A 19,067-nucleotide genomic window follows, 5' to 3' on the forward strand; every position below is an offset into this window, starting at 1 on the left:
AAGATAACCTAAAACAATTTTGGAAAAAGAACAACAAAATGGAAGATTCACACACCTGATTTCAAGACATATTTAAAAACTATAGTAATCAAGACACTGTAATATTAGACTAACATAGACATATGTCAACAAAATATAAATTCCAGAAGTAGACCCACACATATATGCACAAATAATTTCCACCAAAACTACAAAGGCAGTGCAATCCAGAAAGAGTACTCTTTTCAAAAAATGTACTGGAATAATTGAATATCAATGAACAAAACAAACAAACAAATAAATAAATAAATAGAAAACTTCTAATCATACTTTATACCATTTGCAAAAATTAACTCAAAATGGATAATAGACTTAAATGCAAAACCTAAAACTATAAAACTTGTAGAAGAAAACATATAATCAACCCTTTGAGATTTTTAGTAGGGCAAACATTTCCTAGATATAATATCAAAAGCATGATTCATAAAAGAAAAATTATTAAATTGGATTTAATCAAAATTAAGTACTTCTACTTTTTGAATCACTGTGAAGAGAATGAAAAAGAGAAGCCAAAGACCGGGAAAATATTTACAAAGCATATATCTGATATATGTTCAAATATATGTTCAGAATATATAAAAATCCTCAATATTTGTGCAAATATTTTCCCTTTTTAAAATTGAGTTTTCACTTTTAAAATGTGCAAAGTATTTGTGCAAGTATTTCACCAAACAATATAGATGAATGACAAATAAATACATTAAATATCATTAGTCATTAGGGAAGTACAAATTAAAATCATGATATATCACTACACACCTATTAGAATTATTAAAATTTAAAGAATGGCCAAATTAAGATTTGACAAGAATGCAAAGGAACTAGAACTCTCATAAACTAATAGTGAAAATGTCTTGTGGTACAAGAGTTTTGAAAAACGGTTTGGCAATTTCTTAAAAAGTTCAACATACACTCACCATAGACTAAGTTGCTCCATTTCTAGGTTTTTACTTAATAGAAATGAAGACAAATGCCCATGCCAATACTTGTACATGAATTTTCATAGCAGCTTTATGTAATAGCCAAAAACTAAAAACAAACCAAATGTCTATCAACAGATGAATAAACTGTTGTATATTCATAGGGTGGATTACTATTCAAAAAAAAAAAAATAAAGAAATGAACTACTGATACACAAAACAACATGAATGAATCTCCAGATTAATTGTGTTGAGTGAAAGAGCCAGATTAAAATACAGTATATACTATATGATTCAATGTATATAAAATCCTAGAAAATATAAACTAATCTATAGTGGCAGAAAGCTGATTAGTGATTGCTTGGGCACAGGGTATAAGGTTGGGCAAAAGGAAAGGACTACAAAGTTGCACAAGGAAACTCTTGAGAATGATGAATATGTTCATTATTTTGATTGTGATAATCGTTTCATAGATGTATACATGCGTCAAGACAAACTGAATGCTTTAAAATATGCATTTTATTGTATGTAAATTTTACCTCAATAAAGCTGTTTATATTAATAAGATATGATATATATTATATAGTAATATTGTGTATATTATTACACAATAATATATTAATATTGTGTATATTATTACACAATAATAGTATACATAAAGTCATTATTTCTTCTTTATTTGATGCTTGTCAAAATCTATCATGATCTGCAAATATATTCTGGACAAATATCAAATATTTGGGGTAAATATACATATTAGGCAAAATCCTTTTTGTGAAGATTTTGTTCTCCTTTGCATAAATGGTACTCAATTCATATTACAATTATTTATGTCTACAATATATAACACATATAAAGCTCTTTATATTAGCAATACACAATTAAAGCACAATAGAAAAGACAGGAAAAGGCTAAGATCAGATAGCTCACACCAACACAAACAAATACAAATATCCAATAAATGAATGAAGAAAACCTCAGCTTAAGAAGGAAGCAAAAACAAAGGCAATTGTGATGTTTTTGTTGTGTCCTATGAAATTGGAAAAAATTTTAAAGCTAATTTCACTGCTAAGGGCAATATCAATTAGTTCATTCTTTCCAAAAATAAATGTGGTTTAAAGTATTAATAATTATAATATCTTAGTCTTTTATCTACCAGTAATTCCATTTCAAGGAAATCATTCTAAATAACCAGAAATTTGATAATTTCTCTTAGCTAAAGAATCAGGTTTTGTTGATTTCAAATAAGAATTTTAGATGTTAAATTATTAAGTTTGTGACACCAAATAGCAAACAGAAGAGAAGTAATGTCTAGAAATGTTTAGCTAGAATATGAGAATAATTATCAGTTAACCAAACAGAGAATGAATGCTTCAGAGAATTTTTGCCAGCATAGTTTTCAGCTAGTTGACAAGGATCTAATACATTGAACATTGAAGAAAGATCTAATACACTAAAGAAAGAATATTGATCCATATCCTGATGGTATAATTTGCTGTGCAACAAACTCAATGTAGTGGCTCATTTTGAAACTAAATTCCATGCAGACCATGAGATAGGAGGTATAGTCACAAATCCATTGAGAGCATGTCATCCTTGAATATTAAGGGAACCAACTAAACCATTATTTTGTAAGAATAAATGTTTAATGGATGAGAGGAAAGACACATAAGGAAATATGTTGCAGGCTTTTAAAGACTACCAAATTGTTTTATTACCTCTCTGCAGTTAGACCCAGGACTTGACAAGCAAGAGTTACTATGCAGAACCATACTCTGTTAGAAACAAACAATCTTTCCAAGATTTTCTAATAAGATATTACTTAAGCCTAGACTTATTTTTTAAATCTCTCCAAAATAGTTCTTCATGCCATGAGATAACAGCTCCTTGGGTATAAAGGCATTCTGTCCAAATGTATAATCCACAATTTCATACATATGTAACTAAGACATCTTACTTGATAAAGTTAGAACTAACTTTCAAGATGACTTTAATAGACTGTTAAATAATTACATTAGGAAGGCAAGAAATGTTTTTTATATGTCCAGACATTAAATTTTTAACAAAAATTTGCATCTTGTGATAATGTCAGCAATTGTCATAAGAAATATTTTAAAAGCATCATACTCTATTCTGTCATTAAATCTGTAATACATAACATGATAAAAACTCCCATTGGAGTTATCCATTCTGATCTCTCAATGCATGACGTGTGCTTTCTATTACACTTACAAATCTAATATAGTAAGAAAGCACTTATACCAAATACCTAGAAAATATTTCTATGACAAAAAGGATTCTAACTTGAAATGAACAAATGAATAGTCACCCAAGGCAATAAGTCTCAGCTTTAGCATTCACATCTATGTTGAAATAACATATATCTTATGGACTGAATGTTTATGTCCTCCCAAAATTTATGTTAAAATCTCAAGCTCCAATGTGATGTGGTATTAGGAGGTGGAACATTTGGGAAATGATTAGGTCATGAAGGTAGAGCCCTTATGAATGGGATTAGTGGCTTCAATATTGTGATTTATAAGCAATATAGATTTGGTCATTCAGATGACCAAAAGCTATTTCTCATATATGTTTGGTCTTTGTTTGTAGTTTCTGGCTTACAACCCCCAAAACCCTTGGAGTTTTCTAAGTGTTGACAGTGACAAAAATGTCTCTTGATAGGTTAATAAAGTGACTTTTGGACTTCACCTGAGAAAGGGGGCTGGTTGCCAAGAGAACCAACCATATGATTAGAGGATTGTAATTTTCAGTCCTACCCTCCATCCCCAACCCCCAGCACCTCACCTCTCCACCCCACCCCAACCTCCAGGGAGGAAGAGGGCCATTGGCTATTGAATCACCAATAGCCAATGATTTAATCACTCTTGACTATGTAATGAAGCCTCTATGAAAAGCCAAGAGGACAGAGTTTGGAGAGCTTCCAGGTTGATAAACATGTGAAGATTTGGGGAGAATTGTGTGCTCCAAGAGGGCATGGAAGCTCCACATCCCTTCCCACATACCTTGTTCTATGGATGTCTTCCATCTGGCTGTTCCTGAGTTATATCCTTTTATAATCAACTAGTGAACTAGTAAGCAAATTGTTTCTCTGAGTTCTATGAGCTGCTCTAGCAAATTAATTGAACCCAAGGAAGGGACCATGGGAACCTGTGATTTATAGTCAGCTTGTCAGAAGTACAGGTAACAATTTGGACTTGTGACTGGTATCTGAAGTCCAAGAAGGGAGTTGTGGGAACCTCTAATCTGTAGTAGGTCAGTCAGAAGCACAGGCTTTCAACTGGTGTCTGAAAGGGGAGGATGGGATGGAGAAAAGACAGTAGTTGTAGAACTGAACCCAAAAGCTGTGAAATCTGATGCTATCTCTGAGTAGGTAGCATCAAAATTGAGTTGAATTGCTTGTTGGTTCAGGGAACCCCCATTTCACACATTGGACAACGAGTGTGAGAAGAGACCCTGAGAGCTCTCACCACTTCTTCCATGTGAGGACAAAGCAAGAAGAGGGCCACCTATGACCCAGGAAGTGGGCCTTCACCACACAAGGAATCTGCAGGTGCCTTGATCTTAGACTTCCCAGCCTCCAGAACTGACTGTGAGAAATAAATTTCTGTTATTTACGCCACTCAGTCTATTGTATTGTTTTTTATGGCAACCCAAATGGACTAAGATGCAGCTATACAGTGAAAAAAATTTTTTTACAAGAACTATGTAATTGAGGGCATTTGCTTATTTCCAAACAATAGAAGAAAGATACAAAGATATAATTTTCTTAAACACTAGTTAATTTGTGACCAATTAGTAACTTCTGAAACTCCAGTACAAAAATATCACTGGCAGCTTTTATAAAAAAATTCTATCATGATATGGAAGATTCTTTGGGAAAGGGAAGATTGACTTGTACAAAGGGCCTATGATGGACCAAGTAATATTTGTGAGGCTTTACATTTTTAACTTCATTTAGGCTTCACAACAATGATCCTCTGAGGTTAATAATTGTGCCCATTTTATAGATTAGTGAATTATGTATCAAGAGGTAGAAATTTGCCCAAGGTCATACAACTAATAACTAGAGGAGCCCAGTTCAGAACACATTTCTTCCTGACTCCAAAGTCCAGGCATTTTGCAATACGTGCATCCCGAATGTAACTTTAACTCTGTCATTGGTGGGCCAAGACTCAGTGCCTTGCTCTTCTATACTGTAAATCTGTCAATGAGTTTTTAATCTCTGTCCTTGGCTAACTCATCTCCTTAACACAGATAGCTCTCTTTTTTTAGTTTCCATTCTTATAAATGATCACTGTTTCTGTCAGAAATCTAAATTACTTTTAGCATTTACACAATTCGTTATTGTCTTACTTTCTCTTTTAGCTTCAAATAAAGACTTTCTTTTCTAGAGGAGAGGGCCTTTCCAATTTCACTTAGTTTATAACCTGATTCTGTATTTTTAACAGAATTAATAACCCACAAAGTGTTTTTCTCTCAATAGCATGTAGACCTAAAACATAGTTTGAGATGACAATTCCTCATCTTATACGCCATTTCACTAGAAAACAGCACTGTAAGAACCATATTGCATTTGCATTTTAAAAAGCTTGAATCTAAAAAGCAAAAATCCTCATGTCCTTTTAGGGAGAAATTCCTCTGAGTCATTCCTGAGAAGTGGCTTTGCATCACTGCTCCACTGAAACATAAAGATCTTCAGATGCCTCATTCCCTCAAAGGAAACATCTTTAATTGGAGAAAGTAGGAGAAAAAACATTTGGGCCAAGTTTTCTCAGAAGATCTTAAACTGCTTTTCACCGCTCATTTATAAATTTGTCTCTTCTCCTACACTTTCTACAGCCCCCACAAATACATATGCACAATACTTTTCTTCCCAGAAATTAGCCATTTATAAAGAAACCAATTATTTTTACCAAAGAAATCCATAATTGTATTTTTAAAGCTGGTGGTGTTATAGGCAATGTAATCAAATATGAACATGTGAGAGCATTAGATGAATTGCCCAGCATTCTCTTTGTTGGTGGTCAAGTTGAGCAAGTAATCTAATATGCTTCCAGGAACATCAATTGAAAACTGTTCAGTTCGTCTTTTTTTTTTTTTTTAAATCTTTATTGGAGTATAATGCTTTACAATGTTGTGTTAGTTTCTGCTGTAAAACAAAGTGAATCAGCTATACATATATCCCCATATCCCCTCCCTCTTGCATCTCCCTCCCACCCACACTATCGCACCCCTCTAGGTGGTCACAAAGCACTGAGCTGATCTCCCTGTGCTATGCAGCTGCTTCCCACTAGCTATCTATTTTACATTTGGTAGTGTGTATATGTCAATACTACACTCTCACTTCGTCCCAGCTTACCCTTCCTGCTTCCCGTGTCCTCAAGTCCATTCTCTATGTCTGTGTCTTTATTCCTATACTGCCCCTAGGTTCACCAGAACAATTTTTTTTTTTTTAGATTCCATATATGTATGTTAGCATACAGTATTTGTTTTTCTCTTTCTTTCTTAACTTTGTATGACAGATTCTAGTTCCCTCTACCTCACTACAAATAACTCAATTTCATTTCTTTTTATGGCTGAGTAATATTTCATTGTATATATGTGCCACATCTTTATCCATTCATCTGTCACTGGACACTTAGGTTGCTTCCATGTTCTGGCTATTGTAAATAGAGCTGCAATGAACATTGTAGTACATGACTCTTTTTGAATTATGGTTTTCTCAGGGTACATGCCCAGTAGTGGGATTGCTGGGTCATATGGTAGTTCTATTTTTAGTTTTTTAAGGAACCTCCATACCGTTCTCCATAGTGGCTGTATAAATTTACATTCCCACCAACAGTGCAAGAGGGTTCCCTTTTTTCCACACCCTCTCCAGCATTTTTTGTTTGTCAATTTTTTGATGATGGCCATTCTGACCCATGTGAGGTGATACCTCATTGTAGTTTTGATTTGCATTTCTTTAATGATTAGTGATGCTAAGCATCTTATCGAGTGTTTGTTGGCAATCTGTATATCTTCTTTGGAGAAATGTCTACTTAGATCTTCTGCCGATTTTTTGATTGTGTTGTTTGTTTTTTTTTTATATTGAGCTGCATGAGCTGCTTGTATATTTTGGAGATTAATCCTTTGTCAGTTGCTTCATTTGCAAATATTTTCTCTCATTCTGAGAGTTGTCTTATGACACCGGGTATGGGCCTTACGCTCCAGCACCATCCATTATCAACTAGCTCATGTCTTTTTAAAAAAATAAATCAAATTCTACATGTCATATTGTACTCCCTAAAACAGAATTCAGGCCACAGTCATCTCTTGCCTAGACCAATTCCATATAGTCTTCTGACAGGTCATCCAAATCTCCTCCTGGGACCCACAATGGACTCTCCACACATGACCCATCACCATGTAAATCAAAACACATAATTCCCATTTTGCCTATCACACCAAGATTAAAAATGTACCACAGCCTACAAGACCCTAAGTAGTGATCTGGTTCAGCTACCTCTGAAGCCTCATTTCCACCAACTCTTCCCTTCATTTAGGCACTTTCATAACACTGGCCTCCCTTGCTAATTTTTTTCAATTTGCAAAGCACATTGCCATCCTGAGCTCTTGCACTTGTGTCTCCTCTGCCAGGAATTCACTTCTCCAAGATATTTGACTCACTATCTCTCTCATTTCATTAAATTATCTGACTTCTCTAATCATTTCCATCATGCCCTATACACTTATTCAGCACTAGTTTTTGTTTCTAATACTTATCACTAACATAATATATATGTGTTTATTATCTCTCTTACATTAGAACATAAGCTCCCCATAAAGGCAAAAATATTGCCTGTTCACCACTGCAGTCCCAATACCAAGGGTATGTTCAGAAACATGTGGGAATACAAAAGTATATATTGAATTCATTAATAAATGAAGAATAAAATCAAAATTATTTATAAATTAAAATTCCAAGCCATATATTAATTCATTGCTTTTAATATTGTTTATTCATGATCCATTTCCCCTCTTTCTGAAATACTTTCTCTTTTGAAATGCTATCTCTTACCAATTGAATACAACTTCAGTAAAATTGTAAATTATAATGTACAGCCCCCATCAGCATTTATTCAAGAGGTGAGTATTGAAAACAAACTACAACAATCTGACTCCCTATCCTTGAAACTAAAGTGTGAGCCTAATAACCCCCAATCAAAAATAGTTGTACCTGATTGAGTCCAATGTTGTACCAATGCTGGAGAGGGTGTGGAGAGAAGGGAACCCTCCTACATTGTTGGTGGGAATGTAAATTGGTACAGCCACTATGGAGAACGATATGGAGGTTTCTTAAAAAACTAAAACTAGAGCTACCATATGATGCTGTAATCCCACTCCTGGGCATATATTTGGAGAAAAACATGGTTCGAAAGGATACATGCACCCCAGTGATCATTGCAGCACTGTTTATGATAGCCAAGACATGGAAGCAACCTAAATATCCAACAACAGAGGAATGGATAAAGAAGATGTGGCACATATACGCAATGGAATATTACTCAGCCATTGAAAAGAATGAAATAATGTTATTTGCAGCAATATAGATGGACCTAGAGATTGTCATACTGAGTGAAGTAAGTCAGACAAAGAGAAATATTGTATGATATGCCTTATATGTGGAATCTAAAAAGAAGTGATACAAATGAACTTATTTACAAAACAGAAACAGACTCACAGACTTAGAGAAAAAAATTATGATTACCGGGGGGAAGGATGGGGGTAAGGGATAGTCAGGGAATTTCGGATCGACATGTACACACTGCTATTTTTAAAATGGATAACCAACAAGGACCTACTATAGAGCACAGGGAACTCTGCTCAACGTTATGTGGCAGCCTGGATGGGAGGGGAGTTTGGGGGAGAAAGCATACATGTTTATGTATGGCTGAATCCCTATGCTGTACACCTGAATCTATCAAAACATTGTTAATTGGCTATACTCCAATATAAAATAAAAAGTTTAAAAATAAAAAAAAAGATATCCAGAGGTGCATATCATATCCAGCATCTAATACTTCTTCTCCATTTTGGGAGCTATCCAATATTCTTCCACAGGTTTCCCCTCTACCCCCTTCCTTTTCTTGGTTATTTGTTTTAATTAGCCAGAATCGGTTTCTGTTGTTTACAATCCAAAATTTAACTAACACATATGGTAAGCTTATATTCAATCTGACATACCTCAAAATACAAAATTTAACGGAAAGTTTCTCAATTCTCTTTTTTCTCTCTCTCATCTCTCCCTCCCATTGTCTGTTCTCCACACACACTTCCCTATTACAGTGTACTGTAGTTACTCAAACCCCTCCTCTATGGTGACATCCCCCATACATGCCCTTTGCAACAATTTTAATGTTTCAACATCATTTATCCTTCCTCCCATCTAGCACTGTTTACTCAGAGTTGCTGAACTGAAGTATAAGTTAAGAAGTAATCGATATGATTAAGCCAAAATAATCAAGTTATCAATAATCGATATTCTTAATCTTGTCAAGCATATTTGTATTTCTTTAAAAAGAGGTTACCGTTACTCAAAATTAATTTGTTAAAATTTCAAGTAGGGGGACTTCCCTGGTGGTTCAGTGGCTAATACTCCACGTTCCCAATGCAGGGGGCCCAGGTTCGATACCTGGTCAGAAAACTAGATCCCACATGCTGCTACTAAGAGTTTGCATGCTGCAACTAAAGATCCCTTGTGCCACAGCTAAGACCCAGTGCAGCCAAACAAATTTATTAATTAAATAAATACTTTAAAATATTTTTCAAGTAGGATGACAAAGTGAAGAATTTTAGAGAGTATAAGGTAGTTACTTTTTTAAATGTATTCAATGACATCACTCAAGTAGTCTGTGGATCTGATCATGGTTCATTTAAAGATAAACAGAGGGCTTACAGACAAGAGAACTTATCCATCAATTAAACAGATTTTAGTTGAACTACTTTTGTGTGAATACATAAAGCATACAGACCCATTACAAATGTGATTAACAGAGTCACAATGAGATTTATAATGTTACCAAATATGGCTAGCACACCCCAAGGGGACCCTCAGTCACCTCTCCCTGCATTTTGGGGGGGTGGAGGCAAAAGCAATGATTTGTTTCTAACCAATAGACTATGGCAAAGGTGATGGAATATGAATGCCTTTAGTTAGGTTATATAAGACATCATCTTAGCAGAATGAGAGAGAGACAGAGACACAGACATAGAGAGAGAGACTCTCCATTGCTGGTTTTGAAGATTTAAGCTTCTATGTTGTGAGAAGGTCTGAGAGAGAATGATATGGCAAGGACCTGCGTGACTTCTAGGAGCTAAGAGGAGCCCTCAACTAGAGCCAGGAAGAAAGTAAAGCCCTCAGTCCTAGAACCAAAAGGAATTGAATTCTGCCAAGAACACGTGAGTTTGGAAGAGGACCTCATGCTCTGGAAGAGAGTATAGTCTGGCAGATACCTTGATTGAAGTATTCTGAGACATGAACAGCTAAATTTTGTTCAGAGAGATAACAAATGTATGTTGTTTCAAGCCACTATATTTATGTAATTTGTTACACAGTAATAGTAAACAAATTCACTCATATACCAAGGAGACAAGAAGATAAAATTCATGTCTGTAGAACAGTCATAGATTGTGGATTTAGCACATTCATTGCTCTTTTACTTACTAGTTTATCATATCCACTTCAAAGCACTGATGTGAGGATTCAATCAGAAATCTTATGTGTAGATTTTAAGGCTTTGTGTGAATATTAAACATCTCATAAAAGTGAGTTTCCTCCTCATTTACTCTGCTATTTAACTCAGTGGGTGTCACAGCCCCACTCATTGACAGCAGTCAAAACCCTCATTCTGAAGAGTCACATTTGGATAATTCTGAGCCACTGAAAGTGGAAGCTTGCAGTACTTCAGGATCTCCTCTGCCCACCCACCCACCCATTGTGTCACATGTGAGTGAGAAGTGGGTTCTGGAGATTACCACTGTCCCAGCATCTATTGTTACAGTATTTGGAGACTGGTTGTTATATGGACTCCACTGAGGTCCACATCAGGATGTAGCAGTAGCTTCTTTGTTCATTCTCCCTTGTGTTTAGATAACCTTCTACCCATGACCCCTTTTCACTTCAGTCCATTGCTCACATGGTGCTTGGCTCTCATCCATTTCTTGTTTCCATCCTGACTTGAATGTAGATTTACTTCCTAGTGTTTTGACACCTTGCTGGAGAACCATAGCCACTTGTGTTCCTCCTGCATCTAAGATAAGAACTTTCTGTTATCCAGAAACTGCTACCTTTTAATTTTCAGAAAGATGAGGATTGAAAATCCATTGAAAATTCTGCAGCCCAGCACAATCTGAAATCAGCAGTGAGTGATTCATGGGTTTCTAGACACTTAAAATTTTTAATCAGTACATTTTTTATTCAACATTATGGTTGACATTTCATTAAGAATGAAAATTGCTGTAGCATCCTATAGCTCCAATAACTTTTAGTGCTGTAGTGATTTTTCTAACAAGTATATTTTTTAACACATTCACTGAACACATTCTAGTTAAATTTGCTATTTTTTACAGCTTACCAGTTTAACTGTACTCCTGTATGGCAGGTGGTTATGATGTCCCTCTCTACAATTCCCTCACACATGCTTTCCTATAAAGTAACTAGTCTTTGCTGTGTTTATTTATTGTCATTCTTATAAGTAAAAGCATCAGAAATCTGACCATTCTCAAAGTTCCTGGAAGCTCTGACCATATTTTCTCAAACTTGCCATTAAAATCGAAGAAAAGTACTTATGGCATAGAATTCATAGTGTATTTCTCTAAACATAAATACCAGATTTTTCATTTCTCATCCACCCTACTGGTCTTTTAGCCTCATTTCTAGTATGATACTTTTACTTCTGGCTTTGTTTCTATTGTCAATCTCAATTCCAGTATCCAACACTGTACCATGGTTTCCTTTCAACTTTAGTTGTATTCACAAATCCAACACCATCTCTAATAACCAGCCTCCACCCAGATTTAATCCCCCTTTTCTCCATCTTCATCTCCTTCAGACAGTTGTACCCCAGTCACAGCACAAAGCACTCCAGAAAATTAAAGAGAATATGAGGTAAATTTATTTAAAGGCTCTTTGTTGGGGAAGACAGTTTAAATTTGTGAAGGACTGCCTAACCATAAGTTAGTGAAATCTTAAACATAATTTTGGTTTAGCATAATCAGTAAATAACAACTATTTTGCTTGCAACTTAAAATTAAAATGATGTGCCACAATTGGATATAGTACCAACATATCTATTCTATGCCATGAAGACTGAATTGATGAAAATTGCACTCATCTAGAATCAGTCTCCAGTATTTCCAGCTCTCCTGAATCAATCATTAGTGCTAGTTTGTAAATAAAGTACACTTAGCTGCAAACAACTAACTTTTAAAAAAATCTATTCAAAAGAATTACTCAACTACAAGAATTAATATATTTAAAATACTTACAATTTCTTTAAGATAGCCATGAATTCTACTAACTTCTCTTCAGATGTTTTTGGTCCATATAAAGTATGGCCACCACGTGTTTTTTTAACATGGATAGATATGTTGTGAGAATCATCAGGTTGTTGGGGTTTACTTTCTGCTGTGCCTTCAGCAGGTTTTCTAAACAAGGAAGCATAATATTTTATGGTGTTGTGTTTTGTATAAAAATTGCTGACATGACTTTTTACTTTCAAGAGTAGAAATGCACTGTTCTGAAGTAATTTGGCATTTTAATAATATATTCTTTCTCAATGCTTGTTTTTTTCCCAGTCATTAATAATGAAATTAAACACATATATAAAATATTTTCTGGGGCTTCCCTGGTGGTGCAGTGGTTGAGAGTCCGCCTGCCAATGCAGGGGACATGGGTTCGTGCCCCAGTCCAGGAAGATCCCACATGCCGCGGAGCGGCTAGGGCTGTAGCCACGGCCGCTGAGCCTGCACGTCCGGAGCCTGTGCTCCGCGACGGGAGAGGCCACAACAGTGAGAGGCCCGCGTACCGCAAAAAAAAAAAAAAAAAAGAAAAAAATATTTTCTATGTACAGAATTTGGTTATAGGTATTATATAACAGTCCCAAGTGATTGAAACATCTTCCATAATAAATTAGGTGCATATATTTAGGGAAATATTTCAAGTCAATGGTCACCCTTCTTTTACACTCTTACAGTTGTTTCTCAGTGTTTTGTGGGTTTTTTGTTTTTTGTTTTTTTTTCGGTATGCGTGCCATCTCACTGTTGTGGCCTCTCCCGTCGCGGAGCTCAGGCTCCGGACGCGCAGGCTCAGCGGCCATGGCTCACGGGCCCAACCGCTCCGCGGCATGTGGGATCTTCCCGGACCGGGCTACGAACCCGTGTCCCCTGCATCGGCAGGCGGACTCTCAACCACTGTGCCACCAAGAGAAGCCCCGGTTTTTTGGGGGTTTTTTTGACACCAATGATAAAAGTAATTTTTTTTAACTTTTGTTTCCAACTGGTAAATTATGAATGTCTTGGAAGCAGTCACCATACTTCATTCTTGTGCTATAGTATATTACACAACTAAGTCCCTAAGAGATGTGTGAATGAATAGCCATTTCCCATTTATCCTTCCAGCTCAGAGCTTTCCTATTAAGAGGTCACTAAAAACCTAAGGAAAAACAATCTAACAAATGTTGTCCATCCTTAAGAAAAAAAATAGTGGAGGAGATGCTAAAAATCCAAATGATCATAGATTAGTCACCTTTAATTAATACATGAAAAGATTTTTTTAAGTTAAATATAAGATAAACATGATGTGGAATAACAATAACAATCATCACATTAACATCTACCTGAGTCCTTTTAAAAGTGCTGACTACTATATTAAACATTATATACATATATCTCATTAACATTAACTAAGTGAAATAAACAATATGATCCTCAATTTAATAAGATGAGGAAATTGCAGCTTAAAGAGTTTATATAATTTGCCTAACCACTCTTATCCACTTTCCAGTAGAGCTGGAAAGAGTTTTTTGCAATCTAAAGTTCACAGAATATTAAAACTTAATAGCAAAACTTACTTATCTGATATATACAGAAGCAAAGATACTTTAGCATAACTTACAAAGATAAAATTAAGAGCCAAAATCCATTTCCCCTTACACCACTTTCACAGAAGCTCAGCCATTCTATCCATAGAGACGTAGGACACTATTTAAAACTCTATTCCCAGTTATGTCTATAAATAGTAAGTACAGTAAAGCTCAGCAGTGGTTAAGATTCAGATATAAAGCAATTGGCTGCTTTCCTCCACCCAGCTCTGATTCTCAAATGAAATGGAATAGAGTTCTTTTCTTCTAGAGGAGAGAGGTCTGTGGACTGGAGGGCAAGGTAGAGGTAGATATGGTAAACTTTGTGAGGGAAATTTAGAAAGTGAGTCCCCATGGACCCAGTATTCTTCTGGCTCAAGTTCATCATATTTGTCCAAGGCAAGAGATTCCTGGCATTCCTGCTTTTACATTGAAAATCACAAGGCAGCCAAAGGATTCAGAATAGTCCCCATTGATATTTAAGATATTTGAAGCCAAGCAGGTGATACCAAACCACCAAAAGCAACAGCAGGAAATAGATGGTCATATATATTAATTAATTAACTGATTGATTAAGCTGTGTCCTATGCTCTTTGGTAAATGGTAGAAAATAATCCTCATCATTATATTTATATACTAAAACTAGCAACAATTCAATATATATAATCTAAAATTTTCAGTCATATAAAATTCAAAATCATTTTATGAGGGATTAATAAATGTGTAAGTTGCCAAGGCAAGTGGGAGTATAGGAGGTTGTGGACATGATTCACATCTTTTCTGGAGCTATGTTTGTAATCTCAGACTTCTCTACGTTTCTGTGTTTCACAATTACCTGTACCTTTAAATTTTTAGTGAAATTTTATACTGGGTAAAATCTCTGATTCTCGTAAGTCTAATTTGATAACTGAATCCTTTGTGTTATTCTCAGACCTCTAAAGATTTTTTTCTTTCATACAAGTCCTACTTGTTACATGATAAGATTGTTCCAAGATATGTAATATTTGCACTATTACGTTACTTGTATATATGTAATAATATTTCTGTAACTGATATGTTTAGGATTTTTAAAATAAAATTCAGTTTTATTGATCATTGTGGTAGCATAAACTATTTTCCTCTTTTCCTCAGTAATCAGCTACTTTAATAAGCTCTTTTTTTTTTCAGTTGACCATCTTAAGGATTTTTTGGGTGGTAGATAAAAAGGTGTAGATGAAAATAAATGGAAAGAAATTTATTGCTTTAAATGCATATAGTTTTTAAGAAAAAATAGTTGACAATCTATGAGCTAAGGATCTATCTCAAAAAGTGAAAAAAGAAGAGCAACTTAACCCAAAATAAGTAGAAGTATATAAGTATATAATAAAATTGGAACAAACATATCTAATAATCTTGGCAAACCATTAGTCAAGTACAAAAAGAGAGAAGGCAGGAATAAATAATATCAGGAATGAAAAAGGAGACCTCATCACAGATCCCACAGAATAAAAGATTATACTATGAAAAATTTAGATGAAAGGAAAAAGTAACTATGAAAGTACAAATTAACAAACTGACACAAGAAGAAATAGAATATTTGAATTTTTCTAGATATTTTAAAGAATATAACTATTAAATAAGAATCTCCTCACAAAGAAACTCACAGCCAAAGTGGCCTTACTGATAAATTCTACAAACTCTTAATAAATAAATAAAACCAAACACTTCAAGAAAATAGAAAAGTCATATATACTTTCTGTCTAGTTTTATGACATCAACATAGTCTTGATATCAACATCTGGCAAGGATCTTACAAGAAACAAAAATTATAAGCCAATAACATGATGCAAAAATCTGGAGCAAAATATTAACAAACTGAATCCAGTGATAATTTTAAAAGATAATATAGCATAGCTTAGTTGAGGTTACACCAGGAATACTATTCCAGAAATGTTATTCAACACATTAACAGTACACAGGAGAAAAAATCATTAATAACTAAATAATATTTAATATGATACAATATTCATTTGTAATCAAAATCTTAGCAAACTGAACACAAGTGAATTTTCTTAATATGACAAAAGTATTTGCAAAAACTACAGTATTTAGAGTGAAATATTAAAACTTTGCCTCTGGAATCAAAAACAAAATATGCATACTGTTCTAACCTATTTAATACTATAGTGGAAGTCCTGGGCATTAAAATTAATATAACTAAAAGTATAAGAATTGGAAAGGTCAAGTAAAGGTATTATTTTTTCAGATGACAAATTATATACATGGAAAATCCAAATGAATCTACAGATACTAGAATCAATAAGAGAATTCAGTAAAGATGCTGAGTAAAAGTTTAATATACAAAACATCTATTGTATTTCTGTCTTTATGTTCCTTAATATCTAATGCAGGAAGGCACTAATAGAATAATCAGTCTTGTAAATGTGCTATTGAAAGATGTTAAAAGTGATATGAAGAATTTATACACATTGTGAAAACAACCCTAGGGTGCTTATCAGAGTGTAAAAGCTGAGACATATAAGATGACAAAACGTTAGACAAAAAATATTCCAGTAAGAAGCTAAAAGGAATTTTTCTGGAGAAGAAACTTCTAAAAATGCTAAATTTTACTCAAAAATATTTTTACCCTGCCATATAGGCATAGCCGCTGTTCAACAGATAAATATTCTCTATTAATCTATTCATACTTTTTTGGCATCACCATGTCCAATTATTTGTGAATTAATTTTTACTCCAAGTAAATGATATGGGTGCATGAAATTATTTATAGTATTGGATAGATACCATAGAACGCTAGTAATTTTGTAACTCTATTCCTTTCTCTGCTATCGACTTTTAACTATTTTTGGCATTGTTTTGCATGTAAGCATGAACCAAGACAATGGCATCAAACTAATAGCATCTAATTCCTCATTGCCACACATTTGCAGTTTTAAAAAAACAGAAAAATAGTAATTTTGCTTAATCCTAACCCTTTGACCCTTGAGTACACTTCTTTGTGATACTTTGCGTGACAAAATGAGAATTGCAGATAAAGTATTTTTGTGGCATTCTAAAGAAATTTTTGTCTCAAATAAAAGTGCTTCTACTACTGAGTTGCAAGCTGAATTATCCACTTTCTTCATTGTGCTGTATAGTTACTTGAAAGAACAACCAACCAGCTACAATAATTGACTTGGATATTTAGGATTTATTTTTTCAAAAATGAGTGAAGTGGGATTGTCAATTCAAGGAAGATACAGCATTTGTTGCCAATGATAAAATGCAAGCTTTCAAGTGAAAATCAGAATTTTGGAAAACTTGTATTTACCTCTCTCTGTAAGTTTGACAGCTTCCCAGTACATAAAGGCTTTTCTGATGAGATCAGTTGTGATATTAACAATATCACAATTGTGTTTTTTTCTAATATTACATAAAGAAACATGTCTACATTTGCAAGATCTGCATAGTTCAATGGACCAATGTTTTCCAAATGACCAATGTATGTATTACAAAATCATACATTGGTGAAAGAGCCATTCATAGTGCAAAATATAGTTTTTATAGATAGCAATTTTTTTGTTTGTTTGTTTTGTTTTTTTTTTTGCGGTACACGGGCTTCTCACTGTTGTGGCCTCTCCCATTGCGGAGCACAGGCTCCGGACGCGCAGGCTCAGCGGTCACGGCTCACGGGCCTAGCCGCTCTGTGGCATGTGAGATCTTCGCGGACCGGGGCACGAACCCGTGTCCCCACCGCGCCACCAGGGAAGCCCAAGAGCAATGTTTTTTAATTGGCTGTATTCTAGATTTTTTTTTTAAATGCCTCAGTAAATTCATAGCGATTAGCACCAGCACTAAGGAAAATAAAGTAAAATTTTGCATGCATTATCTCATCCATTCCTCCAACATCACTCTAAAGTATGTATTATTGTCCCCATTTTTAGATGAAGAGACTAAGATTCAAAGTTTAAGGTAATTTTCTTAAAGTACCATAATTGCCAAATTGCAGAACTGAAGTTCAAACCCAGATCTGATTAGTCCAGAGGCCATCACAAAACTTTATTCTCCATATATCCTTGCATCAGAGCTCTTACAAGCTTTTTTATCATTCTTCAAAATCCTTCTTTAGCCCCCTCCACCACTTTTTGTAAATGCATATAAATTTTACTAAGTAGTAGTTAGAGCCAGATTAATATATGTACTCTTTCTTAAGATACTTTCTGTAGGATTCTTCAATCACTTTTTCAAGAAACTGAAGTCATCCTGACTTAAAAATAAAAATTAAATTCAGTCACTTCAAGTACACTAAGTTAACTCTATCTGTTGATTTTAGCCTAATTATCATTAATGCCAAACCAGGGAAATAACAATAGGTAAATCTCCACCCCCAGGATGAAAGCTGGTGAATTGCAGACTTTGTTCCGTGCTGAGCAAGAGTGCTGACTTTGTCCCACACATTGCCAACATATCCAAAGTTAAAATTGAGGAGAGTTGAAGGTAAGTTCCATTTTAAACTCTTGACAGTCAACATTGGAATCCTGTCATCTCTTATAATATAAGAAAGAATATTTTAAGGTTAGAGAGAGGTAAGCAATATGTCCCTGGTTTCTACTAAATTAATGTCCTTGACAAACTCAAAGTCTTCTTTTTCATTTCCAAAGAGCAATAGAAAATCCACAGTTAAAAACGAACAGTTGGACTTACATGTACTCTACAGAATAAAGGAGCAATACATTTTCCTGAATATATGACAAGCTATACAAATATGCAAGAAAGTTAAGTTGTTTGGAGAAGATTATTTCACAGATTTACCTCCTAAGGATTGATTGAAATCGAGCCCCAAATCAAAAACTTGGGATATCTAAAGACAACTTTTAATATAGCAGTATATTAACATACATTTACAAAATAATGATCAAATACCATGTTCTGCCTTTTCTTATAACCTAAATTCCCTCCAGTCACAATTCAATTCAGCGAACGCTTCTTG

General features: G+C 34.5%; 1 protein-coding gene across 1 annotated transcript in view; it reads right to left on the minus strand.

Moving 5' to 3' along the window:
* CNBD1 (cyclic nucleotide binding domain containing 1) overlaps positions 1-19,067 on the minus strand; it is a 397,351-nt gene that overhangs the window by 332,408 nt on the left and 45,876 nt on the right. The window contains 1 exon segment of the mRNA XM_067711697.1: positions 12,507-12,665. Coding sequence (XP_067567798.1) covers positions 12,507-12,665 — 159 coding nt within the window.

The sequence above is a fragment of the Pseudorca crassidens genome, chromosome 17 (assembly GCF_039906515.1).
Source record: "Pseudorca crassidens isolate mPseCra1 chromosome 17, mPseCra1.hap1, whole genome shotgun sequence".
NCBI classification, from domain to species: Eukaryota; Metazoa; Chordata; class Mammalia; order Artiodactyla; family Delphinidae; genus Pseudorca; species Pseudorca crassidens.